Below are 27,052 nucleotides of genomic sequence, written 5' to 3'. Positions count from 1 at the left end.
AAAAATACGCATTCAAGAAACTATCCAAGTTTCTGCTAGGTACATTATCTAACATGCTGAGGATGGGAAAGTAAGGTTTGTGCCCGATATGCAACCCAGTTGATATTCACAGTTACGCATCTTAAGAGAACGATGCGAGTTTGGACAGAATAAAAAGAACAAGACTGCTCTGACATGTCACCAATTGTAAAGTGGCTACAACCGGAGTTTGCTGCTGTGTTCTATTTTACTTAAGATCCATGCATTAACGTTGAGTGAGAAATATCCCGAGTTACGCAAGCCACACTGCTGGATCAATCTGATTCATTGTTTTGTAAAATTGTGAAAATCATGCAAGCGGCTCCAATTGGCCACAAAGAGGAAACAAAATATATTGTTAATTTCCCCTTCCAACCTGACTTTAGCATTTTGCTTTGATCGGTTGATTTTGGGGGGGGGGAGGGGGCAAAAAGTAGAAGTTTTATTTTTTTGCCCCTGCGCCTGTACCGCACACGTACTTCGGTACGAATCACGGCCCCGTCGAAAGAAAAATATAAAGCTATTTGCTGTAACTTTGTGCACCCACGTGTTCGGAATGAATGAAGGAAGCGAGCCCGGGGAATGACACTTGCAACAATGTAACAACAATGTGGCAAAAGGCAATCGGGCAGCGGGTCGCCAGCCTTCAGTCGGCTGGTGTGCGGGCCGCCAGAGTTCTCAGTACGGGCTCCACGTGAAGCCGGTGCTCCGCTCGCCGCCACTACATACACATGACTTTCCAGAGACCGGCAGTGTACAGGCAAAGTCGCTCCAGCTTGAGCACCGGCATCTGTATGGAGGAGAAGGAGAAGCAGCAGTAGCAGCAGCAGCATTGCCACCCGACTCATCGGCGACGGTGTGTCGCCAAGCATGCAGCCAGGTAAAGCACGGCTCCTTACCTGAGACTCTGCGTTTTCTGTCAGGTAATCGAAGACGAATGAGGAGAAGTCTTCATCTGTGAGCGAGCAATCCGCCATCTTCCCGCGCTGTGTGACACGGTTGCTGCGATCCCCACCGAGCCGGCAGAGTGGGCTCGCCACTGCCCCCGGCCGTGGTAGGTGGATGGTAGCGGTACTGCAAGTCTTGCTCGCTGTAAATGCAACACTGTGCGCTGGGGGGGTTCCCCAGTTAACAGGCTGGGATTCGTGGTGCTGGGCTGTTGTGCTGGCTTCCCAAAAAAATAGCCAGTTATTGTTACCGGATGAAAGTGTAACAGTTGTTTTTCTCTGATATCGAGAAGCAGGGAGTTGTGTGTGTGTACTACTGTATTAATGGTGAAAATACAAGAGTGTTGTAACTGTCAGACTAGTGAACATTCCCACTTTATGTTCTCGGATTATCGAGTGAAGCTAATGCATATATCGGTAGGTGTCTTTCTTTAAAGGGCGAGCAACATTTCAATAAAAAAAGAAAACTGATTGCTCACCGAACCCAACAGGAAACAAATAAAATTTTAGAGGGAGAATTAAACAAAAGTTCTGTGTTATTAGACTAGTTTTAAAACAAATGGAGCACATCCTTAGGCAGTCACTCGGGATGAAATAAGGATTTAAACATCGGGTATTATTTTTGTAATCACCTCCTTGCAAATGCATCTTGGCCTTTAAAAGGGAAGTAAGGGTCCTCTAATTATTTGGTAATAAGATTGGGGGGAAATTGAATCAAAAGTTTAATTAAAAATACTCTTTCAGAAAACGAAAGGGCTGTGGTTGCTGGGCACCCTGTATACAATGCAGATATCTCACTGGCTTCAAATGACAAGAAGAGATGAATGGTCTTATTTAAAATTAAGTAGGAGGAATTGACTAAGTTAACATCACCAAGGCACAATTAAAAACTATCCCTGAAAGAATGTACACTATTATAATTTCAATATCTAGACACATTGAAAATGATTTTAAAGAACAAATTAAACTTAGAATAAGAATTTCAAAACCAAAAGTTAAAGACAGGTGCACTTAAAACAAAATTCCATGTGGCTGGAGGTTCCAGTGTTCTTCCCCCCCCTTCTCCCTTTCCCACCCATTTTCCCCGCTTTTCATTTTCCCTCATTCCTGTGTCCCCCTCACCCCTTCTCTTTCCCCTCTCACGACCTGCCCATCACCTCCCTCTGGTTCCCCACCTCCTTCCCTTTATTCCATGGTCCACTATCCTCTCCTATTGGATTTCTTCTTCTTCAGCCCTTTGCCTCTTCCACCTATTACCTCCCAGCTTCTTGCATCACTCCCTTTCATCACCTCCACCCACCTACCTTCCTCCTCTCCCCTGGACTTGCCTATCACCTGCCAGCTTGTGCTCCTACCCCTCCTCTCCTATCCCTACCTTTTTATTCTGGTTTCTGCCCTCTTCCTTTCCAGTCCTGATGAAGGGTCTCAACCCGAAACATTAATTGTTTATTTCCCTCCATAGATGCTGCCTGACCTGCTGAGTTCCTCCAGTATTTTGTGTGTAAGGTTCCAGTGTTTGTGTGCTGATAGTCAGAGATGAACTATATATCTGGAATTATAGGCTAGTTATGATGGATTCCTTCAGTTATGTGGATGTTGCAAATTAGATTTGGTTATGCTGAAAATATACAATGAATAAGAAATAAAAATGCTGTTAAATACTCAGTAGGTCAGGCAGCAGCTTCAGAGATGGAAGCAATGTTAACATGTCAGATCTGTGGCCACCATCAAGCATATCTTCCCCCTCCCCACCCCTTTCTGCCTTTCACAGGGACTGCTCTCTCCGCAACTCCCTCATTCGCTCCTCCCCCCACCACCCATCCCACTCCCACCCCAGGAACTTTCCACTGCCCCCACCATAGGTGCAACACCTGCCCCTACACTACCTCCATCCAGGGACCCGAACAGTCCTTTCAGGTGAGATAGAGATTCAGCTGCACCTCCCTTAATATCATCTACTGCATTCGGTGCTCCAAGTGTGGCCTCCTCTACATTGGTGAGACTAAATGCTGACTAGGTGACCATTTTGCAGAACACCTGCACTCTGTCCGTAACCGTGACCTGCATCTCCCCGTTGCCAGTCACTTCAACTCCCCCTCCCACACTATCACTGATATAACAGCCTCCTCCACTGCCAGGAGAATTCCAAGCACAAACTGGAGGAATAACACCTCATTTTCTGTCTTGGAATCTTGCAGTCCAATGGCATGAATATTCAATTTTCCCACTTTAGGTAATCCCCACCCCCCTTGCCCAGAAACTCCACCCCCACCTCCACCTCCACCATGCTTCTTCCCTTTCCTAGCCTTTTTTCTTCTCTCTTCTTACCTTTTACCCATCCCCCGGTGGATCTGCTCTTCCCACCTTCCCCATACCTGCCCATCACTATCTCTTGCTTGCATCTACCTATCACCACCCTGTGCCCACACTACCTTCCCTCCTTTGTCGACCTATCATTGCTCTGCTTTTCCCTCCTATATATTGGGCTTCCCCTTTTCCTGTCTTCAGTCCTGAAGAAGGGTCCTGACCCAAAACGTTGACCACCAGCTTTTCTCCATGGATGCTGCCTGGTCTGCTGAGTTCCTCCAGCATCATCATGTTTTTCATCTAGATTCCAGCATCTGCAGTCCTTTGTTTCTCTGATCTGTGACCTTTCATCAGAACACTATAAAAGGTCTGAATTATGATTTTTTTTAAAAATGCCAATCCAAAATATTAACTCTGTTAATCTCTCCACATATACTAACAGCTAGTTGACCATTTTGGGAATTTTGTGTTTTTATTATGGGTGTACATTGTGCAAGAACTATCATGTAATAACAATCCACTTTAGATATTCAAAGTACCTGTTTTGCATGGAGGGTGTGCCTATCAATGTGCTATTCAACAAGCAAACACAAACACACCTCTTGTACACAAAGACAAGTTGTATTTTAGACTTCCAAAGAATACAATTGGGAAAATATAGTGAAAGGGGTGTGGAAGGACTACTATCTGGACATTTCAGTTTGCATTATTTCAACGTCCTTAATAAAAGGCAGTGTTATCTCTCACTTCTTAGACAGAGCCTTTGGGTCAAAGATCACTTATTTCCACCATAGTTTTGTGGGTTTTGAAGTGACATTAGTCCTATGCAAAACCTGCCACAGATGGCGATGCAGTGTTAGACTGAAAGAATGGGTGGATTTTTTGGATTGCCATGTGATCCTTCCACCATTTGCACCTTGCCTCCCACTTACTCCTGTGGGAGAGACATTCCCTGATGCTTCTCCTCCAATCTGAGCACTCTTGGGTTAGGGGTTCCATTAAATAGGTGATGTTACTTTTCACTGTGGATGTTCAAATCTTTCAGGTGTTTAGTATGAGGTCCATTCTCTTCTGCACTACAGTGAAAGAATAAAGATAGTTTGGTGCTGAGCCTCCAAGTGTGCACATAGACAAGCATCTTTGTCTCCTAAAACTCAGTGACTGAGTTAGAGTGTACTTTGTTCTGGAGTGGAGGTGATGAAGCTTGAACCATTTCCTTCTTGTCCTGTAGATTAACTCCATTCTGTTAGGGAGCTTATTGGAAATTAAGTGCTGTATTGAGAAGAGGAAAACAAAACTGCAGATGCTAGAAATCTGAAACATGAACAGGAAATGGTGGAAACAATGCAAGTCAGGCAGCATCTGTCAGAAGTAAAACAAGAGTACTTCATCAGAATCAATTGAGAAGAGGGTTGGTGAGAGAACACTGATCTAGTGTGTACTAGTCTGTGATGGATCCTTCGGTGAGGATCCAGGTTACATGTCATCATGCAGCTGGTGAAAGATGGTGACGAATTTTCCAAAGTCATTGATTGCCCCTAAACCAATCCCACTCATTGCCAATGTCCTTGGCCTTCACTATCATCTGGCCAACACCCCACCCTCAGTCATAGAACATGAACAGTGTAGCACAGGAAGAGGCCCTTCAGCCCACAATGTCTGTGTTGACCATGATGCCAAATTAAACTAATCCCATCTGCCTGCACATGATCTGTATCCCTCCATTCTCTGCATGTCATGTTCATCATCTCCCTGATGACCCCTCTGATCTTCTCCACAAACCTCTGTCCCAATAACTCCAGTCTGATCATCACCTCGCTCATACCCTCGGATAATATTCTTGACCAAACCTCTGATCCCAATTGCTTACAATGCTTTCCAAATCTTTTCATTGTCTCCACAGGGAAAATCCTCTGCCACAATCCTGTCGACACAATGACCTTCTCCTCGTTTACCCCAGTACTATCCCTGATTACCTCTCCCTCTACTGCAGTGAATCAGGTAGCCATTTCACTTCCTCCACGATCTCCAGAATACACTATGGCAAGAGATTGCAGAGGAAATAAAAACAAAAAATTCTGGAAACTCTTGGCAGGTCAGGCAGCATCAGTGGAAAGAGAAACAATTAACATTGCAGGTCAAAGACCCTTTATCAGAACTAAATAGTGAAGATGGAAGGAAAGAATTGGTTAGTTGTGGCCGTTAAGAATGTAATTCCATAAATCCACCATCCACACACCAAGAATTTTCAAATAATAAATTTGAGGTGGTATTGCTAGAGCAAAATAAAAAAATATATATCAATATTTCCAATAAGTTTCAGAAAATTTTAAACATTCTGAGCTATCAGAATTGTATGTACTAAGGTAATTTTCTTCTCTTGCTGAAGAGGCTGATATTTGCAGTGGGTCACAGCAGAATGTTCACGTGGCACTTTGATGTTGACCTCGACATTGTGGCCAATGTGAGCCAGCCTGGACCACAGCAAGCATTCACTTGTTTAGATGTCAGTCACTGGGCCTTTAAAAAAAACTAAAAATATCCTTGGAGAGTGTTGCTCCTTTGACAGCTATAACAACTGTTATATACATGTAAGAGATGAAAGAAATATAAAAGAGGTATATTTACAAAAGAATCTAAGTGATTAAATACAAAAGGTGCTTGCATATTAATATTCTACAAATCTACTTTCATCAATGGATTAAAAAATAGTTAGTGTCAATAAATGAGATTGACTTATGGAGATCAGAGTAACATTACTTCTCAAGTTTTGTAGAATACAAGTTTTGTAGGTTTGCAAATATTTTAACCGTATCTTTCATTATTAATCTCTACAATATTTTAAAATTGTGTCTGTCAAGTATTATATTGCTTCCATAAATTTGCTGTATAAATCTGCAGCGGGGCAAACATCAGATTTGGAGTTCAGAATAAATATCAGAATATTAATAATATATAAAAGAAAATTTGCTCCATCTTCTAGTAAGCATAATTTATTGAACAGAGGGAAGATCACTGGTCTGAAACATTAGCTCTCTTTCTCACCTTGTAGATGCCACCTGACTTGCTTAGTATTTCAAGGATTTCTGGTCTAGCCACATAGAGGCTACGACTAAGAAAGCACACTGGCACCTCTGCTTCCTCAGAAGGCTAAGGAAATTTGGCATGTTCTCGATGACTTTCACCAATTTTTACAGATGCATCTTTGAAAACATCCTATCTGGATGCATCACACCTTGGTATGGCAACTGTTCTGCCCAAGATTGCAAGAAATTGCAGAGCTGTGAATGCAGCCCAGTTCATCACAATATTCTTTCTGTTCCTTTTCCCCTTTTGTACTACCTCAATGTACTTCAGTATGGAATGATCTGTCTGTATGGCATGTAAACAAAAGATTTTCACTGTATCTCAGTACATGACGATAATAAACCAATTACCATTTGTTTCTATTTCACATTTCCAGCTTCTACAATATTTTGTAGTTTATTGAATGTTATTTTGCAGATAACAGTCTTGATACTTGTAAATAGTTATGGTTAGAACAAAGGAAGCAATAGATGAAAGAGGACAAAGAAACAGAAAAAACTAAACATTTTGGGGAAAATAGAAATGGGAAATAAGCAGGTGCTTCATTCTAGTCATAGATTTCATTCATGTAGTGTTTCACCATCTTCATATTAGTCACAGTAAAATGAGTGGAGGCACTTTTGTTAGGTCTTTCTGGTTCAGTGTGCTATTTGAAGGAATTTTCAGATTATGTATTCTATTAATGTTTTTTGTAAATTTTTACTGGATTACTTGCCTCACAGTACTTATTAAAAAATTAAATGCCTGGTTTGACTAATTTTCAACATTAAAATATTCATCATAAACCTAAAGAGTATAATTCTCAGTGGGTGTTATCCTGATTATGTGAGGCAATTCAACCAAAATGCATTTGCTTGAATGCGGAGGATCTGAATTACTATGACATTCTGAGCTTAGTGACCTAAACATTTAATAATATAGGAAACAGGAACAAGAGTAGATTACATGGTCTTTGAAGCATACTCTTCATTTTGACAAAATAGCTGATCTTCGTTCTCACTCCATTTTCCTCATATCCTTTGGTTCCCTCTAACTCTTTTAAAAAAATAATAATATCATCTTGAATACACTAAACAGCTAGGCAGACTTTTCCTCAGAAGGGGCAGGAAGTGATTGATAGGATGGATGAGTGGGAAGTTGGTGAGATGGTTTACTTTGTCTGCTGCTTCTGTAAGGCTTCCTTGGACTCCCAATGCATGGCCTCTAGGTTCACAATCCCATCCAGAAAACACTTCTTCCCTTTGAGCAGTCATGGGTCAGAGTTTCCCAGGAGTCAGTGGAGATGTTGAATTCCTAGGAAGATTGAACACATCCTTGAATCTTTTTCTCTGTTTGTCTGGTAATCTCCTTCCACAACAGAGCTCAGAATGGAGTAACTGTTTCAGGAGTCTGGCATTGAATATTTGAAATGACAAGACCTGTCCAATGTGGTGTAACTTGGACCTCAATGCTGGGGATGTTGGCCTGAGAGAAGATGCTGGCATTGGCTGGGTTATCCTTTCAGTGAATTTGAAGAATTTTATAGAGACACATTGGTGGTCTTTTTACAGTGTACTGAGATGCCTATTGCGTGTAGTCCAGGTCAAAGAAGCTTATAAGAAGGCAAAGATCATTGCTGCCCAATAGTTTTTTTTTGCCAGGTCCTCAGTTGACCAAAGGCTGTGCTGGTGCATTATATTGTTGATGTCTGCTTCACTGAGAGGTGACTTCCAAAACATGAGTAGGGGTCCACATTTTCCAGAGTCTTGCCATGAATCTTCATTGTTGGTGGGCAATGTGATGCAGGAGGGATGGGTTGTTAGACAACCTAGGTCTTGTAGGTGCTAAGAGTAAGGCCCATCCTCTCTTATGCTTTGGTGAATGAGACAACCATACCTCAGAGCTCAGTCTCCAACTGTGTACAAACATAAATGTCATTTGCATACTGTGGCTCAACTACTGAGGTTCAAGTGACTATGGTCTGGAGTGCAATTGCCATAGATTGAATAGTTTTCCATTAGTTTTGAACAATGTATCTGGTACAATGTATCAAATTTCATACCACATGGTATAATCAGTTCTTAATGGTACACAATTTTAAAAAATAATTAAAATCATCAACTCCTTGCACAATTAACAGGATACAATCAATTAACTTTTTCCATGGATATCTAATTGCAAATTCAACAAACTAAAAATTAAATTGATTACTTGGTCTCTTTGTTCACTGAATTCTTCATTGCAAGCAGTACTTGACATCTCTGAAATATCCACTGCAGGCATTAGATAATTCTAATGGATTACTTCTCCAGATGGTCCTTCCTGCTCAGTACCTGTGGCTTCAACGTAGTCGTACTCCTATGGTATTGCTATTGGTATAGGTTTACTACTGTCATGTGTACCAAGATACAGCTTTTGTTTGCATGCTATCCAGACAGATCACTTTGTATATAAGTACAATGAGGTAGTAAAAAGGAAATCAGAATGCAGAGTACAGTATTACAGTTACAGAAAAAGTGCAGGTCGACAAATAGTGCATGGACCATGATGAGGTAGTCTGGGAGATCAAGAGTGCATATTTTAGCATATGAAAGGTCCATTCAAGAGTCTGATAATAGCAGGATAGAAGCTGTCCTTGAGTCTGGTGGTATGTGCTCTCAAGCTTTTGCATCTTCTGCCCGATGGGAGAGGGGAGAAGAGGGAATCAAGGACCCCTCCCATCCTGGTCATTATGTTGGCTGCTTTCCTGAGGCAGCGGGAATTATCAACAGAATCCATGGAGGGGAGACTGGTTTTTGAGATGGACTGCAAATATGTGAAATTACATATTCTTGACCACCATCTTCCTGGTGTCATCTGTAAACACGAAATCATTTAAATAAAACTTTAACACCTACTAATATCAACCTCAACAGTAATTTTAATTATACATTGTGTATGGTACATTTCTAGATGCAGTGCACTTAATCATAGCAGTCTATTTTGTGCATCTATTTTCATTCCATCTTGCATCCTGACTAGCACTCTGACTTGTACGTACTGGACCGTTCCCATTTTTTTTTGCTGTTGTTTTTTAAAGTCATAAAGCATCTCTGATTTTCCCTTTCTGGATCATCTCCAAGGCTTTTACCTCTGCTTTGTCTGTTATCAATTTGTCTTGCCACATTCTGGCTATACTCTCTGTAAGTTTATATCTGCTGTGACATCTCGCATAGTGTCTTAAGAGCCTTTGAGCAGGCTATACACTGCAAAGCAATCCTTTCTTAAAGCATCCATCTCGGTCTATGTTTGACACAGGTCATTCAGCACTTCTGAAAATAACAAAAGTCTTGCAGACACTCTGCTCTTCTCCAAAACTCATGCTCATTTTCTTCATCAGTATTGTCTGTGCCAGATTTAATTGGTATTACTCTAGAACCTCATGAGCCTTGTGCTTCTCACCTTGTTTGTGGACTTTTGTAATGGCACAGCTGTTGTGCTGGAACTCCTGTGAAATGACTCTTTTATTCAGTTTCAACAGATTTTAGACTCTTCGTCTAAAGTGCTTGCCATCAAGGTTTGTAATAGCCCCATTTGAAACAAGCAGTTCACTGTTCAAGTGATGCCTTTGACTCAGGCCATCATAATGGACTGTCTTTCACTTAACGTTACATAATGTTATTACATGTAATTTTCATTACAGTCACCATTACATATGCTCCTTCAAGTCCTTTGTGTTGAATCATTTTGTCTGATTTCTCTCATTTGCTAACTAACCCAGATATAAAAAGGTCTGGAAATTACTTTTTTTTTAACCAGTATCTCCAGCTTAACCATATATTCACCAACTATTTCCTTTGGTCCCTAGTAAAGTGCCAAACTTCCAAATCTCAGAAAACACTAATGGTGTCAGATTAAAATGTCCCTTCAAAGTTTTCACATGTCTCACATAAGGTTCTTGTCTGTAGTTCATGGCACTAGTAGAATCACCAGCATCTTGGATGCCTGCTACCAGCAGTGATGTTGCCCTTTTCTTCCTGTGTGTGTCCACATTTCTCTGTTCCATTTCCTCCCTCAGGACCTTAATGATATTATTCACCTTCAGGAATGTTCCCACTTGTTCCATAAGCAGAGTAAATGCCTGAGTCTATTCATGTGTCTCGTTGTGGCTGACATATTCACCACATTTATCACTTAGAGAACTCTGATCTATAATAATCTATCATCCTTGCACTTGATCATGGTTTTGCTACTGAAGCAGCAATGTCCCAAACTTGATGCCAGCATAATGTCTGTAGGCCCTTTCATGTTTAATGCAAACCTTAGAACTAGAGCAATTAATAACCTTTCAATTGATGGTAGTACCTGGTATAACATGATGCACGTGGATCTTTAGGTGCATGTAGTTTTTTAAGACGCACACTTACGTAGACTACAATAGCCCCCTAATGTAGTGAATTCTGAAGAGTCGATCCTTTTGAATGAAGATATTCCTCCTGATAGTCCTAAATGCTTGCCTCTTTATCTTAAATCCTTAATCCTTCACTCTTTAGCCAAGGGTAACGCTTCTCAGTTTCCACTTGTCATGCCCCTTCAGAAATTTGTATGTTTCTTTCATTCTAATCTCCAGAGAATCTAAACCCATTCAATTTGATCTTTTCTCGTTGGACAACCTCTAATCCCATGCATCAGTCAATTTACATTTGGAAAGCCATCAAAATGAATAAGAGTCTCCAAACATAACTACTTATTCAGTTAAGTAGTTTTTATTTGTTTTATTCAAGACATTTTCATTGAGCCGATAAAATCATCAATGCTGACAACTTAGTTCATTACTTAGCAAGACCATAGCAGTACTGTTAAAAATGAAAGAATTAAAAGTGTATAGTTTACCACCATGCCCTCACAAAGTAGATAGAAACTATGGACCTCTTTTCCTAAATGGGATAGTCATTGAACCATTTCATACATTGAAGCACATTGACACAATTACCAAGATATAAACATACACCACACCACAATGAATAGTGATTCCATCAGTTGTTGGTATTAAGTTTCAGCTTGGGTTGCTAACTATCCAGGTTGTCCTCACCATGAATTCAAGACTTCTTTCCAGGATACTGGTGCAAGCAGTCCAGGAGGAAAATAACAGAGGCAATAAAAATAAATTAAAACAAAACATTGAGCAAGTTTATTTCCTAATTGGATAAGAAAAATGATAATGGGACAGTTCTATGCTGTCACCTCAAAGAATCTGACCAATGAGAGTTGGCAAATTGACTTCAATAGGAACCATTTGCCTCTCTGCAATGCATTCAAAGAAACCATTGTGGGTATGTATTTATTTGCACAGACTCCAACAAACAACTGCTAGTGTCTGTTATCTTAGGGCTCAGATGTAACTCAGTTGGAGGATCCATTCAAAGCAGGTACCAATCACACTAAAGGTTTCACTTTGTACGACTTTGGCCCTAAATTTTCAGATGTGATTTTTGGTAAAACTATCAGTCCTCACAATCACTACAGTCTAAAACCAATGGTAATGTCTGGTGTTAGCTTGTGAGAAACTAAGTGCTTAAAGTTGTTGTTGCTGATTTCCTGGTAATCAACAGAGTGCATTGTTGCAGAATTTGCACATGTAATGAACACAGAGCTAGTGATTAGACATGAACAACTTTTTATGCATTTTTAAGCCTTGTTGAATTAGACACAACTGAGTTTTATTAACATTGTATTAAGTTATGATTACTGCTGAACAACCTCTTTGGCCTGAACTTTTTGCACAGAGTAGGGCTCCCTCAACATTTGCGCTTGGAAAACCATTTTCAGGTCAGAGCAGAACACCATGGGCCAAAACATCTGTTGACACTTCACTGCATGTGATGCAACAGGGAACAGGGTCAAATATACAAATGGTATACACATTAATTTAACTTTAATTCTATTGCACATTTGAGGTTCTCAAAAGACACAGAACCAAAGCACTGAAACAGCTATTAGCCAGAGGATTAAGGCCTGCTTTGATGTTAATTAAAAGTTATAACACTACCTGGAGATCTGCTAGGGAATCTGAGTTATGCATCTGGTAGTTACCTTCTTTAACTTTTCTCCCTTTGCTCATCCACTGCCCTGCATCCTGCCCCTACTTCCCCTGCCCCCCAACACCATCATCATCTGTCTCAGTCCTCTGTCACACACCTTCTCAGTTTTCCTGATCCTTTCTGGGTCTCAGTTCTCTATCTGATTCTACCCCCACTTCCCAATCCTCTCTCCGACTCTTTCCTGAATCTCACTCCTCTCTACGACCCCATATCCAGAGATCCCAGATGTCTCACCAATTCTGCTCCCCAGCCCTACAACACTCTGACCTATTGCTTGCAATGGTGTGAGATTGCACAGAATATTCTACTGCATGGGATGCCTTGGAACTTATGGTAACATTTCTGAATGTGGCCCTGCAGTTGTCATGAGTCAAGTTGGCCCCTGGGGGTCATAGATGACCCTGGTATACAGTAACATTACCTTCATTTAGTGATAGACTTTTAAGAATCTTTTATTTTAAAATATTTGTCTCCAGGCAGTGTCTATGGTATCTCAGTTTCTGCCTAAACCTATATGTATGGCAAATCTTGATTTATCTTTTCAGTAGAATGGGTAAATTGCCTTTTTTTGCTTCCTGGTTTACTACCTGTGGGCATTCTTTTATCTGACTGAATGCTTGGTTACTTCATTCCAAACCCAAATATACACTATAGGTGGCACCAGACTGAAAGCCTTTCTTTATTTCAAAAACAAAATGTATTCATAACAAAATATCTATACAAAAGAATAGACACAGTACAAAACCTTTTATATTCATGGTCAATACATTCAGTAGTGTTAACTACTTTTTAAACCATAACATCATTGCCACTCATGTGGCACCCTAGGGTGATACACCATTTCAATGTTTGAGGAGTTTCCCCCCCCACTGAACCTCAACTCAGCCCCTCCATGTGCAGTAGAGGAAGGATTCTAGACTGGTCCTCAACCAGAGAGCCTTTGTGTTGGCTGTACCAGGCTTCAGTGCATCCCTCAGCATGTACTGTGCCAATTGGCAGCATTCCCTTACAGACATCTCGCTGTGCTGGAAGACCAACAAGCTTTGGGCAGAGTTCATGATCTTCCAGCAGCACTTGCTGTCTGTCTTAGTGTGTGCCTCTGGGAACAGCCCATAGGCCAGAGAGTCCTCTGTTACACAGCTGCTCGGGATGAACTGAGACAAGGACCCTTGCATCCTTCTCCACACCCTCTTTGCAAATCCACAGAGGTGGGTGATCATCTCTTCCCCACCACAGCTGTCCTGAGGGCAGTGTGTGTTGGGGACGATATTTCATCTGTACAGCAAAGATCTGACTGTGAGGGCCCCTCTCGCCACCAGCCAAGTGAGGTCTTGGTGCTTGTTGGTGAATTTTGGCAATAAGGCATTCTGCCATATGCTTTGGACAGTTTGCTCAGGAAATCACCCCACAGTATCCATAGAGTCCCTGTCCTGTAGTCTCTGCAACCTCCAGCTGACTGGGATGTTGCACAGTAACAGGGCCAGACCTATCCTCCGCAACACCAGGGACAGATAGAACCTCATCATGTAGTGACGCTTGGTGCCCACTTATTTTGGTTCCATGCACAGCCTGATGCAGCCACACACGTAGATGGTCATCAGGATGAGGGCAATGTTGGGTACATGTTCACCCCCATTGTCTGGAGACTTATGCATCATGACCCATTGGACTCGTTCCATCTTGCATCTCCAGGTGAACTGGAATATGGCCCGAATGATTACTGAGGCGGAGAAGTGGGGGACGGGCCACACCTGCACCAAGTACAGCAGCCCCAAGAGCATATTGCACCTGATGACCAAGTTCTTCCCTGTTATTGAGTTATTGCAGGGGTTCTGAAGACACCGCACAACATTGCACCTTTTACTGTTTCCATCAGGAGTTGGGAGCTACTGTCCAGTCTCCTGTCATCACTGCTGATTGTCCAGCCACATCGATGATGCAATTGAAGTCACCGGCCAGAGTGACCGGTTGGAATGCCGCCAGCAATGGACGAAGCATACACGTTGTTAACTGGAGTGGGGTGTTATGGTACATTATATCTGCCACGAGGAGAAGTCACATTGAACAATGGAAGGTCAATGCCATTAACCTCACCAAATCTTCATGGGTTGCATTCTTCATGTCAGTGGCGAGCACCAACTATGTGGTGCTGACTGCAAATTCCAAGTCGCAAAGTTCCATTTGTTATTGTAATTTCATCATGGCTTAACTAAGTTGTCATTATTGGGCATTTCTTTGGCTGGGAAATTCCTTGTACAGTTATTCCAATAATTTGCATAATTTAGGCAGAAAGGCAAATAAGTTTTTCATTAATCATCCACCAGATTTACCACATTCCAAAGGGGAACATTCCTGGCAAAAATTGAGAATGTTCATAGAGCTTGAAAACTTCTCAGAGTGAAGTTGCCCAGTACTTTTTCCACTCTGTGTAAATATGATTTCCAACAAATTTAAGGAAGCAAAAAAGGAGAACTCGATCCGCCAGGTACAGTGGGATTTTCTAATGTTTGCAAAGTCTTTCAATACAGGATTGAATTTGTACTTTGCTTCCTTGGTTTTCCTCTTTACACATGGAGCTCTTTTCTGAAGCGTGCTCGCTCTCTCACTCACTCTCTCGCTCTCTGTCATGACAACTTCCTGGTTGTGGCTTTGATCAGACTCAATGCATAAGCCTCTCTTGAACTGTTAGTGGTTTCCTACAGCCTTCAACAGTTGCTTTGCTATCAATGAATTTCTCAGTGTAGGAACAAATCTAGTTCAGTTTTAATGTGTATATTCCAAAACAGGATGTACTGTACATTACAGCTCATAGTGAGAGACAGACCCGCAATAACCATCTTCAGCTCTCATGAAGATGAGTCATACACCCTGAGGAATGGACACTGCTGCTGCATGATTCATATTAACATTGCACTAGGTATCAACTGAGGTGCCTACAGAAATAGACTGCATGAGAAAAACTGTTGAAAATGGCCAATTAAGTCTCAAACAGCAACAAATCTTTTGTTTATTTAACTGCAGGCCTTCAATAGAATGAAAACATTTAAAATAAAATGTCTCTACAATGTTTTTCAGCAAAATTGTTGAAGGTACATCATTGTATCTTCTCAGGAAGTAAGAAGAGTGAGTATTTGAAACTGCACTCTGCATGTATCATCCATCATTCTGAATGTACATCTGTGTGTCACTGCGCAAAATCTTCACAGGGAGTAAATCTGAAGGAAAGCATTTTTGACCTTCACTATTAAGTAAAATTGGAAGAATAGAAATCTTCACCTTAGATATTTGTTTTATTAACAAATAACAAATATCACCAAGGCCGCCTTCAGAATTTTATCTGCACATCTGCAAGAATAACAAATATTCTGAGCAATTAAGGATTAAAGCTAGTTTGTCCCATAGTGTTTATCCCTGTTACGATCATTCTTAAATTGTCCTATAACACAAATTTAAGAGAGTTATGTTTCAATCAGTTCATGATTTGTGCTGACGAAATGTCATTGACCTGAAACATTAACAGTGTGCTTCTCTTCCACAAATATTGCCTGAACTACTGTATGTTTGTAGTATTTCTGCTTTTATTTCATATTGTAGATCCTTTTTAACTCATTGTTAACCTGGAGATGGAAAAAACTGAATTAAATGCACTTAAGAATGAGAGGTAATATACATAAGGAGAAATTTATGATAAAACCAGGCATGTGCATTCCTGCTTCAACCCACCTGCTGCTGAAAACCTTGTTTATAATTGTTATAGCTTGAGTCTTGACTATTTCATTGCTCTCCTGATTAGTTTCCATCTGCCAAAACTCCCACTCTGCTACCTGAATCCTGACTCATGCCGTGTCCCACTGTACACATTGCTGACAAACCTACGCTAGCACCTACTATTTAATAATAACTTACTATTTAATAGTAACTTGTGTTAAAATCCCTATATTGCTTTTGATTTTCTATCCCAATAGCCTTCTCCAGCCTCGTGAGCTCTTGAGAATACTGTGCTGCTCCATTTCTTGTATTATGTACACCCCTGATTTCCATTACCCCAGTTGTGATCATGGCTTCATTTGATTAACCCTCAAGTTTTGCAACTCTTTTCCTCCATCTAAATCCATCTTCACCTCATTCTGTTCTTTAAGGTTCACTTTAAAACCTGGCACTTTGCCCAAACATTTATCATCTGTTTTAATAATTCCTGATATAGCTCAGTGTCAAGTTTTGTTTAATTGTGTTCCTGTGAAACATCTTAGGATAATTTGCTCCCTAAAGATAACTTATGACAATAACATATTTATAGTTACAAAATAACTATAAATATAAGTTATTGTTATGTTATTACACACTACAAATTAGATACAACAATCACTTCTAGTTATAAAACACTGATGCCCAACCAAAATACCTTTCCCATGGAGGTTAACACACACAAATGAAAAGCGTTCAGATCCAGCAGTGGTTGGGCTCCCCCATGCTAAACGGTTATAGATGTATATTGCCATCAAAGATACCAGAAGATGAGCCAGCAACATAAAGAGCAATCGCTCAATGTCCATTTGGTGGGAAATCATAGCAGAAGAATCATGCAAGCTTGTAGTTTCTTAGGGGGTTGTCATGAAGACTTCCTCAAGCAACATACACTAGTATTTTTCTTGACTTTTAATACAAATAGTGGAGAAGTGCAGGGCTGGGTAGACATCCTTCAATATTCCTTCCTTCTAAAAACATGAAAGACAAGAGTTTCTTCAGTAAATGGCTGGGGCATTCTACAGTCCACCTTTCCTTGAATATTTGGGTACATTTACAGCCATGAATATTATATTAGTGAGCACAGTATTATACTAAAATGAAGGTTCATGTGGCAGGATAGCTCAGGGAGTTGCCTGCAAACAAATTCTGTGTTGCATGTCACACAACGTTGAAAAGCGGAGAAGATTGTAGTTGAAAGAAGCAAAGAAACATGAAGGAGTTTCATCTATCAGGAAGAATTGGACAAAAGTGAGAGTAAAACAGGAGGAAGGAAACAGTGCAATGGATCAGATCATAATAATATAGTAATAACTAATTCTTGAACAGCCCGCTGCTTGTGCCCATGACCCACACTGTTCTCATGACAGCACGTTTTGCATACTCGTGGGCCTAACTGAGCCCAAGGCCTCAACATTGTGCCGATCCTGCAGGAGATGTGGACCCTGGGTGGTGATCAGGTACAGAGAGCAGATCATTGAGGCCCTGCCTATCGTCTTTTTATAACTTGCCTTTAAATTGTTTTAATAGTACAGGTGGTCCTGTCCACTCACTCTCGCACTTCTCCACTATTTGTATTAAAAGTCAGGAAAAATACTAGTGAATGTGGTTTTATCCCTATTCAGCATATCAATCAGACCAACATGTTGTGCAATGCAAAATTGTTTTGCCGACATGAAAAGGAAAATTAAAGCCTGCTTAGTCCTTGTTCACTGCAGGGAGTTATCAACAACACCAGCACCCCCCCCCACCACCGTCCAACAGTACCTATCCTTGAACCCACCCTGCCTGGTCCCGGTTCACCCAACTCTACCACTTCCTCATTACTTGTCTGTGCACACAACCAACCCTGATGGCTTGAGCAATTCACCGTCCCCACTTCCATCTGAGGCCCTAGTCACAAACCCTGACCTTCCACCTGTCAAATTGCTCATCAACTTACAATCCGTGATCACTAATCTAGCCACCCACTGAGCCCAAACCTCCAACCTTTAGCTCCCTTTGACCCAAATGAATATTTCCTCTAACTGACCCTGAAACCATCTAATCTTCCCATGACCCTGCCCATATTCTCCTCACATTATGCCCACATCCACTCAGGACTTCCTTTTCTCTACTACCTCATGAATAGCATAATTTGTAGAGACAAGGGCTTTGGCATAAATAGAAGCAAGGGTTGTTTTATCGTACATAATCATATGTAATATCAGGCCTTATGCCCAATATTATTATGCTTCTGAGGGTGTCTAGATAAAACAGGTGCCAGCCACCCAAACAGTGTCACTTAAGTGTGGAATTTCAGCCTCTACAATTTCCAGCCTGCCATCCCAATTGCCACATTCTCCCTTCACAATGGTGACTCTGGACAACCCCTGAAAATGCCCACAGGAACTGTGTTGTTCATTAATTAGAATGTAGGTAGGTGCTGAGTTAATGCTCATTTAAATGTCTTATATGCTCAGCCAATGATCATTTGGGTCTGATGTATTGGTGTCTTTTCAGGGTGTAACAATACTGGCTGTGATTAATGCTGGTGGTGGGGAGAGCAGAGTACCCTAGGCCTCTTCAGGCCCTGGCACTTGGGGTTAGTTCAACAATCAGATAATTGGCCTGAAGTGGGGACATCATGGGCACGACACAGAGTGGTGAGGATGGTTGTGGATGGAGATTCTTTAGGGACCTCATGGGATCGTCAGATTGCTTAGGTAAATCAGAGGTTGGGAAGGAGATTGGAAGGGTAGGGAACAATTGGTGGAAGGGAGAATGGTCCCGAGATTGATTGGAGAAATAAGGGGGAGATCTGTGTGTTGGGGACTGTTGAGGCAGAGATTGGTGGGTAGGGATGGTATTGGTGATTAGAGGATCAGCTGAGGTCAATGGGTGTGGGCGCGGGGTTGGTAATTTGTTGGGATGGAGCCTCTAGAAGATGATAAGTAAACGTAGGACTAACCTGACTCAGGCCCCAGCCAGATACTGGGCTGTGAAGACCTGATTCGCCCTGGAAAGTCCAACAATGGCTGCACCCAGGACAACTTGTGTTCTAAGAGGAGTGTTGCAGGGAAAATAACACAATTTAATATGTGTCTGTGCAGAAGTCACATCAGGTGTGCGACCACAACTCACACCAGGAAGTGTTTGTTTTCATTTCTGGTGTGATGCCGGAGGTGGCACAAGGGCACCACTAATAGAGCTGCTGCCTCACAGTGACCTGGTTTTGATCCTGACCTCCAGTGCTATCATGATGAGAATGTGCGGTTAGTGTAGAATTAGCATAAATGGATACTTAATAGTAGGCACATTCTAGGTGGGCTGAAGGGCTTGTTTCCATACTGTCTAACTCTGTGACTTTATAAAACAACCTAGAAATCTTGCTTCATTCTGTATTAAATACATTTTCAATATCAAATGTTGAAGTAAACCGAGCTGAGTGATTTAATTCCTACATGTTAAAAATTTATGAAAGATGGAGAATTTGATCCCTTTTTTTAAAAAAGGTGAAGATATCACTATATTTTTCACACAATTGATTTATTGATCCTCAGATTAGAATATTAAGTATGTGGAGTCAATTTCACTGTTAGAAAGGAATGTTTGTATTTCTAAATAACAGAAAAACTGAACTTTAAATACTAATATAGCATTTAATGAGTATTGATTTATTGGGATAATCCATAATTATAATAATTATCAGGAGAGAATAATCAATAATATGTGCAGAAGAGCTTATTGCTTCTGTGTTTAGTTGTGTTTAGTCGCTTGCAACAAAGAAAGATTACATTTCCCCATCCACTTTTGTTAGATGGGGAAATCTTTGTGCAAAATATTATTCTTATAATTGCCCAGCCATGTAGGTCCACATGAGAAGCAAAATTCAGAGCCTGATGACATCATCAGCCCTGCCATGATGTATTAATGATAAGGAAAAGGAGTCTCTTGCCAACAGCAGAAGCCTGGCAGGAAGAACCAACCGATTAGCAGAGGCCAAGTTAAATTTTAAATACTTTCTTCTTTTTCAATTCTTTGTGGGCCAGGAGGAGCAGTAGTACTCCTTGCAAGCCTCAAGATGTGCTGGAGACTTTTACCACACTCTCTCTGTCTGGTTTAAAAACTCTCTATGGTAGATTGATCATGAACCACCAGGATTCCAACCCACTCCTGTAATACCACGAGTGCTGTGATATGAAGATGCCCCTCTCCCCACTGATGGGTAGGAATCAGCTGCAACATTCTGCAGCCCAATTGACAATATTGACCCAGCAATGAATCTGGTCTGGTGTCAGGCAGGACTCCGTTAAGATCAGCACAACTTTCATGTCTCCAACCTGCCCAGGTAATCCACTCGTGACCAGGCTCGTATTAACCTTCCTCATTACAAGTTAATGAGGCAGCCACAACCTGGTTTAAAGAAAAGTAGCAGAATCTAGTGTTCTACATGTTAGCTTGTTCTCTCCCAACTTAAATAAAAGACAGGAAATGTTGGAAACATAGGGTCTTGGACCTGAAATATAAATTCCATTTCTCTTTCCACATATGCTACCTGGCCTGCTGAATATTTCCACCTTCTTTTCTTTTTATTTCAGACTTTCAGCAGCTGCAGTTTTTTTAAAATTCTCTCTCAACTAAATATATTGTATATTTTATATAAATTATATTTGCCAGGAGCAACTATCCTTAAACGTCTTTGACAAATTTAAAAGATGTAAAATTCATCTACCTTATGCAAAACTGAGTTACAATAACCTCTCACATGCAAATAGTACTTAAAACCCATGAGCAATTAACAAAATTGATCTGGGTGGCACAATGACTCTGTTAGTAGAGTTGCTGCTTTGAAGCTCCAGTTATCAGGCTTTGATCCTGACCTCCTATTGCTGTTTGTGTGACGTTTGCAGGTTTTCCATGACCATGTGGGTTTCTTCCAGGTGCTCTAGTTCCTCCTGAATCCCAAAGCTGTACGGGTTGGTAGGTTAATTAGCCACTGTAAACTGTCCCTAGTGTGAAGGAAAGTGGTAGAGTCTGGGGCCAGTTGATGGGAATGTAGGGAGAATAAGTTGCAGACAAAATTGGTGGGGGAATGGAAATGCCTTATGAGCTGGCAAAGACTCGACGGGCCATATGGCCTCCCTCAATGTCATAAAGAAGTAGGGAAAATATCATAAGGAAACCAGGAAAATAAAAAATATTACTTGTACTCAATGGAAATAAAATGCTTCAATTGTCAAGATGGCAATTTGAACATATTTGGATTTCAGATGTGTCTATCTTCACGGCATCCCCAAACATGCCTTGACTGGCCTTATCTGTATCGACCATGGCCACACAGCCTGCTGGATAAGAATCAACATTTCCTGGATTCCATTGAACAAGCTCTCCCTGGCATTCCTGTAAGCGAGTGTAGAAGTGAGTTGGAATATAGCTGGAGATACTGTTTACAACACTACAGTCTCAGTAGGTGGGAAACAAATAAAAAAATATTCTGACTGGTTCAAGGCCAGCATTCCTGCCATTACACCTGTCATTGAAGCAAAGTGATCTGCCCTCAAGAGCAACAAGACAAACTCAAATGAGAAGACTCTGAGTGCAATAAGAACTGGTCAGATTAAAGTCCGGCAGACCGCTGGGCACTGTGCCAGTGAGCATCCAGTTGTCCTCTGACACGGGGTATGCTAGGTGCATGTATGATGGGATCAAAAAGGCAACAGGTGACAGCAGAGAGAGAGCAGCTCCATAGAAAATAAAGGCAGGGGAGGTCATCACCAATTGTGATAAACAGATGGAGAGGTTGGAGTGCAACCTTGAGTTGTTCTCCAGGGAAAATATCATAACTGAGAAGGGTCTAAACACAGAAAGCCTGCCTGTCACAGGAGAGCTAGATACTGAACCACAGTGGACTTTAATAAAGCAATCGACTCACTTGCTGTGGGCAAAGCCCAGATAATGATTCCCCTCCATCTGATCATTTGCATTTACCCCAAATCCAAGAGCAATTTTAGAATCAGGTGTACCTTAATCGGTCTGGTGTTGTCAGTTTTGCAGATGCAAAAGAATGTTCTCGATAGAGAATATATATTTGCCTTTATCAACCTCACCAAGGCATTCTATTGTGTGAGCAGCGTGGTTTATTTAAACAGCTGACATCAATTGGTTGTCCATTGAAACTGGGTCTATTCCTTTGCATGATAACACAAGCATTAAGGTCAGCAATGATGGGCCAACATCAGAACTCCTTGACGTCCTCAGTATGATCAAATGGGACTACATTCTGGTGATGACCTTCTTTGGCATATTTCTCCCTCTGTTGTGTCATATGCCTGCAGCTAATTCACTGAGGCAACCTTTTTACACTGTTCAGCCTTGCCTGCCTGAGAACCAAAGCAATAGTGTGGTCGGTGCTCATCACGGAGTTGGTCTATGCCAATGACACCATACCAGCATTGTATACTGAGGAATGCCTCCAGCGACTAATAGGTAGACTCTTTGGATGCCTGTAAAGAATTTGGATTGATATCAGTATCAGGAAGATGACTGCCATGGGCCAGAACACTGTTGTACTACCCTCAACTAGTAAATAGCACTGAAAATGTGTTACTCGAAATTGTTGACAGCTTTGCCTATCTGGGCTCCACAATCACCAGCAAGCTGTTCTTTGATTCTGAAATCAATAAGTGTATTGAAAAAGCTGCAGCTGTCCTTTCAAGCTAAGAAAATAAAGTGTGGACCAACATCTGACAGAGAACAACAATCTGCCTTTCTACCAAGCCAGTGTCCTTGGAATATTCTGAATAGTGAGGCCTGGACAACACACATAAGGCATGAGCAAAAGCTTAACAGTTTCACTTTCACTGCATTATACAAGGCATCCCATGAATATGCAAACTCCATCAGCAAATATTCAATACTAAACTAATGAATTATCAATTATCAATGAACCAATGAATGATATAGGACTGGATGATCTGATCTAGAGACTAGCAGTTATGGGAGTACCTACCAATAGTTCCCTTCACTTTCTGTCAGGAGATGGTAATATCAACAGAATCGCCACCTGTTGACTTCCTGCTCATTGACAAAGCCTGAGGCTTTTTGCTGAGGGAAACTGTGACCTCTCCCAGGGTCTCTGGCTAAACCAGGACTCCTGAAATAGAGAGTTAGTGGGGAAGGGGCAGAATGTGGTGAATTTTTCCTACACAGTTGTTTACCCAAAATACCCAACAGGGTAGAGGTATTTTATGCAAACAATTAAATGAAGACAAGCTGGTCCTCATTTGCTTTATAAATATTTAATATAGTTTGGAACATTTCCAAACCCTTCCTTCTTCAGAGATGATTAACAGGAAATCCTGGGTGACACTTTTCAGCTGTGTCCTTTCTTGGGGTGAGGGCAAGTATGAGGTCACTTCCCATCCCAAAAAAGGGCATAATGGAGAAACACTACCAAGGATTTCCATGTCAATTTCTTGTGACCTTAAGGAAGTGACATCATCGGCACAGGGGAAGACAAGTCACTTGACCTCATGTGCACAGCAACACTTGGCAAATGCTGCAAAGTATACAGTAAGGTTGGCATACTGAATTCAGTCAGGAGCTCACCGGATCTTTTGGACGGTGAAGAGTAGGCTTTATGGCAGCAAGATATCACGGAGTCACAAACAAATTTTCATTCAAATGAATCGGCCCATGAATTTGGTGGGTGTCAACTCAGACAGTTGGAAGCTGGCCATGAATGGTCAAGAAATTTGGAGGCTGGCCATTCAGGAGGGCATCAAAGAGGGAAGAAGAAACAAAATGCTCAGCTGGATAAGTAGAATGTCCATTGGAAACAGAAGCATCTAAATGTTTCACCTTCTTAGTCTACTGTCTTCATTTGCAGAAAGTGTGGCAGAGACACACTACAGTGAGCCTGCTGAGCTGTTCCTGACAAATTGAACATGAGTTGACCTTCAGGGCTGAAACCTTCATCCAGCAGAATGCTGCACATTATTTAATAAGTAAAAAATTGCAACCCAGAATCTTGTTCTATTTTTTTCTTCCTCCTGTCTGCACCTGGTGTTACTGAATGTTGCTAGGGTACTATGCAACTCAGCATTGCCAGGGAGAGTTTTAGGACTTCCTGGTATTGGTATTGGTTTATTATTGTCACTTGTACCGAGGTACAGTGAAAAGCTTGTCTTACAAACAGATCGTACAGGTCAATTCATTACACAGTGCAGTTACATTGAGTTAGTACAGAGTGCATTGAGGTAGTACAGGTAAAAACAATAACAGTACAGAGTAAAGTGTCACAGCTACAGAGAAAGTGCAGTACAATAAGGTGCAAGGTCACAACAAGGTAGATCGTGAGGTCATGGTCCTTCTCATTGTATAAGGGAGCTGTTCAATAGTCTTATCACAGTGGGGTAGAAGCTGTCCGTAAGTCTGGTGGTTCGTGCCCTCAGGCTCCTGTATCTTCTACCCGATGGAAGAGGAGAGAAGAGAGAATGTCCCGGGTGGGTGGGGTCTTTAATTACGCTGGCTGCTACACCAAGACAATGAGAGGTAAAGACAGAGTTCAAGGAGGGGAGGCTGGTGTCCGTGATGCGCTGGGCTGTGTCCACAACTCTCTACAGCTTCTTGCGGTCTTGGGCAGAGCAGTGGCCATACCAAGCCGTGATACATCCAGATAGGATGCTTTCTATGGTGCATCGGTAAGAGTTGGTGAGAGTCAAAGGGGACAAACCAGATTTCTTTAGCTTCCTGAGGAAGTAGAGGTGCTGGTGAGCTCTCTTGGCCATGGCATCTATGTGATTTGACCAGGACAGGCTGTTGGTGATGTTCACTACTACGCTGCACATTTACTGCATTTAATATTGGAGAGGCACTATTTTAAACAATTGTTTTGTGCCTCTGCAAAAGAGAGAGATAGTCTCACTATGATTTCTGACAAAGCAACTTTGCTAATGTTCCTAAACTTCGATGAACATGTTCACTACTTTTAAATGCTCCTGTTGGCAGATTGGCAAAGAACCACCAGATCCTCCAACAAAAAGTTTAAAAATCAATCATTTTCAACCTGGGATTTTCTGAAAGGCAGTCCAGTCCTTTTGCGTAAAGGTAATTATCTGATACTTTCCTTCAAACAACTTGAAAATATAATAACAAAATACAGTATTGCCCAATTAAAAATGGTTCCAAATTGTTGTTTTGAAATTTGTCTGAAGTTGGGAGCTTTGTCCAATGTGCAATATGTTGACTGAATTTGACAGTAGGTTGATTTGAGATCTGCAGCATTGAATTGGTCAAACTAAAATAGCTGTGGAGTCAACATTCCGAGGGATAAATCAAAGTTTAAAAACAAACCCCATTCTGCAATATTTTTAATTACGCATTGCCAATGCACTCACATGAAAAAGAAACTTTGGCATTAAGTTGTTAACCAGTTCAACTGTTTTGAATTCTTCAATAAAGAAAATTCTAAGACTTCAAAAAACCCATTTCTGATGGCTGTGTTACTGACATTACATGTTGTGAATTTGTCACATGCACTCTCAAACCATTATTAGCACAATAATAAACCTTTATGCAAAATTTTAAACAGTGCCATGTATGAGCTTAAACTTTAAAAAGATAAAAAGACAAAGAATTAATTATAATAGAGTATATCCTTGTGAACACCAGTCTTATTTTAAATGCAGCACAGACTAGACTTAATGCTATGTCTAATGTTCTGGGTCTTTTTATTCTGATGATTCATAACAAAGGTTTTAGGAATCATATAGTTTCACAATGAGAATGGTTTTACATTAAACATTGTTATTTGGCTAGATTATTTAAGTTAATGAGCTTCCATTTAAAAGAAGATAATAAAACTTATACGTTTGCAGATAAAAATTACCAATTGCAAACTGGTTAAAATTTGTCTTTTCTAAAAAAAAATATGCTTACCCACTGATACGCCTTCTTCAGTTTTTAAAAGACTGTTTTTAGTCACATTAACATGGGCAACTGTCTGATTTCAATAATTTGTTAAGGCATGCCTTTGTATTACTACCGTCAATGCAAATCAGTTACAGGTACTCTGAAGCACCATAGTGTCAGAACACCCAAAGATAAATCAGTAGCAGCAGTCTGGAGAAGTCAGATCAGTAATTTATCTTCTGAAATGGTGTGGCACTTGTAGAAGGAAGGAAAAGATAGTGATATCACAGTGCTTAAAGTACACTAGTTATCGCTTCTTTTTGGTGCCTCTTGGATAATAAAAGCAGTTCAAGAACAAAATAGAAGCTTTAGCTGAGAGGGGACAGGGGCTGGAAAGCCCCACGAATTAATAACTTTTTAGTTGATGTCATATTTATTAAATGAATAGACAAGTAGTGAATGGGATATAATTCAACTTGTGTGGGGCCTATACAATATTGGATATGTCTTATCCAATACTCAGTTCATGGAAGTCAATGGCATTGGTAATCATACATGACATATAACTGGCAGCTGACAGGTGATGGGATAATTGTGGATCATCTGCCAAATGACTATGAACTCCCAGTACTCTTGGACACTGAGAACAGACGCAGTTTATGGAGGCAGGTGACTGAAGCAGTGAGTAAAACTTCCACCACGACACAAGCTGCCACAGAGCACAGAACAGTTATAACAACCTTACAGCAATAATAAGTAGAAATATTGTTCCTCTTCATTGAACTGTGGAATATTTTGACTGAAATTTGACTCAACCATTGTATTTTTTCAAGGAAACGTGATCATTTACATAGTTCTACATGTTCAACATCTTGGGAAATGGCTTGGAGCATGAAGAAGCAGACAGGCAATTGAAGTTGCAGAACTTGTGCCCCATCAATGCCCTGCCTTCCATCATGTCATTTTATGAGCTTCAGCCAAGAAATACCCACTCAT

The 27,052-nt window shown here is 41.0% G+C and overlaps 1 protein-coding gene and 1 long non-coding RNA gene across 3 annotated transcripts in view; one reads left to right on the top strand and one right to left on the bottom strand.

Moving 5' to 3' along the window:
* Positions 1–1,008, bottom strand: part of ppargc1b (peroxisome proliferator-activated receptor gamma, coactivator 1 beta) — a 118,910-nt gene extending 117,902 nt beyond the window's left edge. For both annotated transcript variants that reach the window (XM_052013941.1, XM_052013947.1), the window contains exon 1: positions 918–1,008. In XM_052013941.1, coding sequence (XP_051869901.1) covers positions 918–995 — 78 coding nt within the window. In that variant the 5' untranslated portion in view covers positions 996–1,008. The remainder of the gene's footprint in view (positions 1–917) is intronic.
* LOC127569374 (uncharacterized) lies at positions 572–27,052 on the top strand. Its single transcript, XR_007956189.1, has 3 exons — positions 572–898; positions 25,154–25,252; positions 26,890–27,052. It is a non-coding gene; the product is annotated as an uncharacterized LOC127569374 (long non-coding RNA).

The sequence above is a fragment of the Pristis pectinata genome, chromosome 4 (assembly GCF_009764475.1).
Source record: "Pristis pectinata isolate sPriPec2 chromosome 4, sPriPec2.1.pri, whole genome shotgun sequence".
In the NCBI taxonomy this organism is placed as follows: domain Eukaryota; kingdom Metazoa; phylum Chordata; class Chondrichthyes; order Rhinopristiformes; family Pristidae; genus Pristis; species Pristis pectinata.
This window is presented reverse-complemented; position numbering and strand designations above follow the sequence as displayed.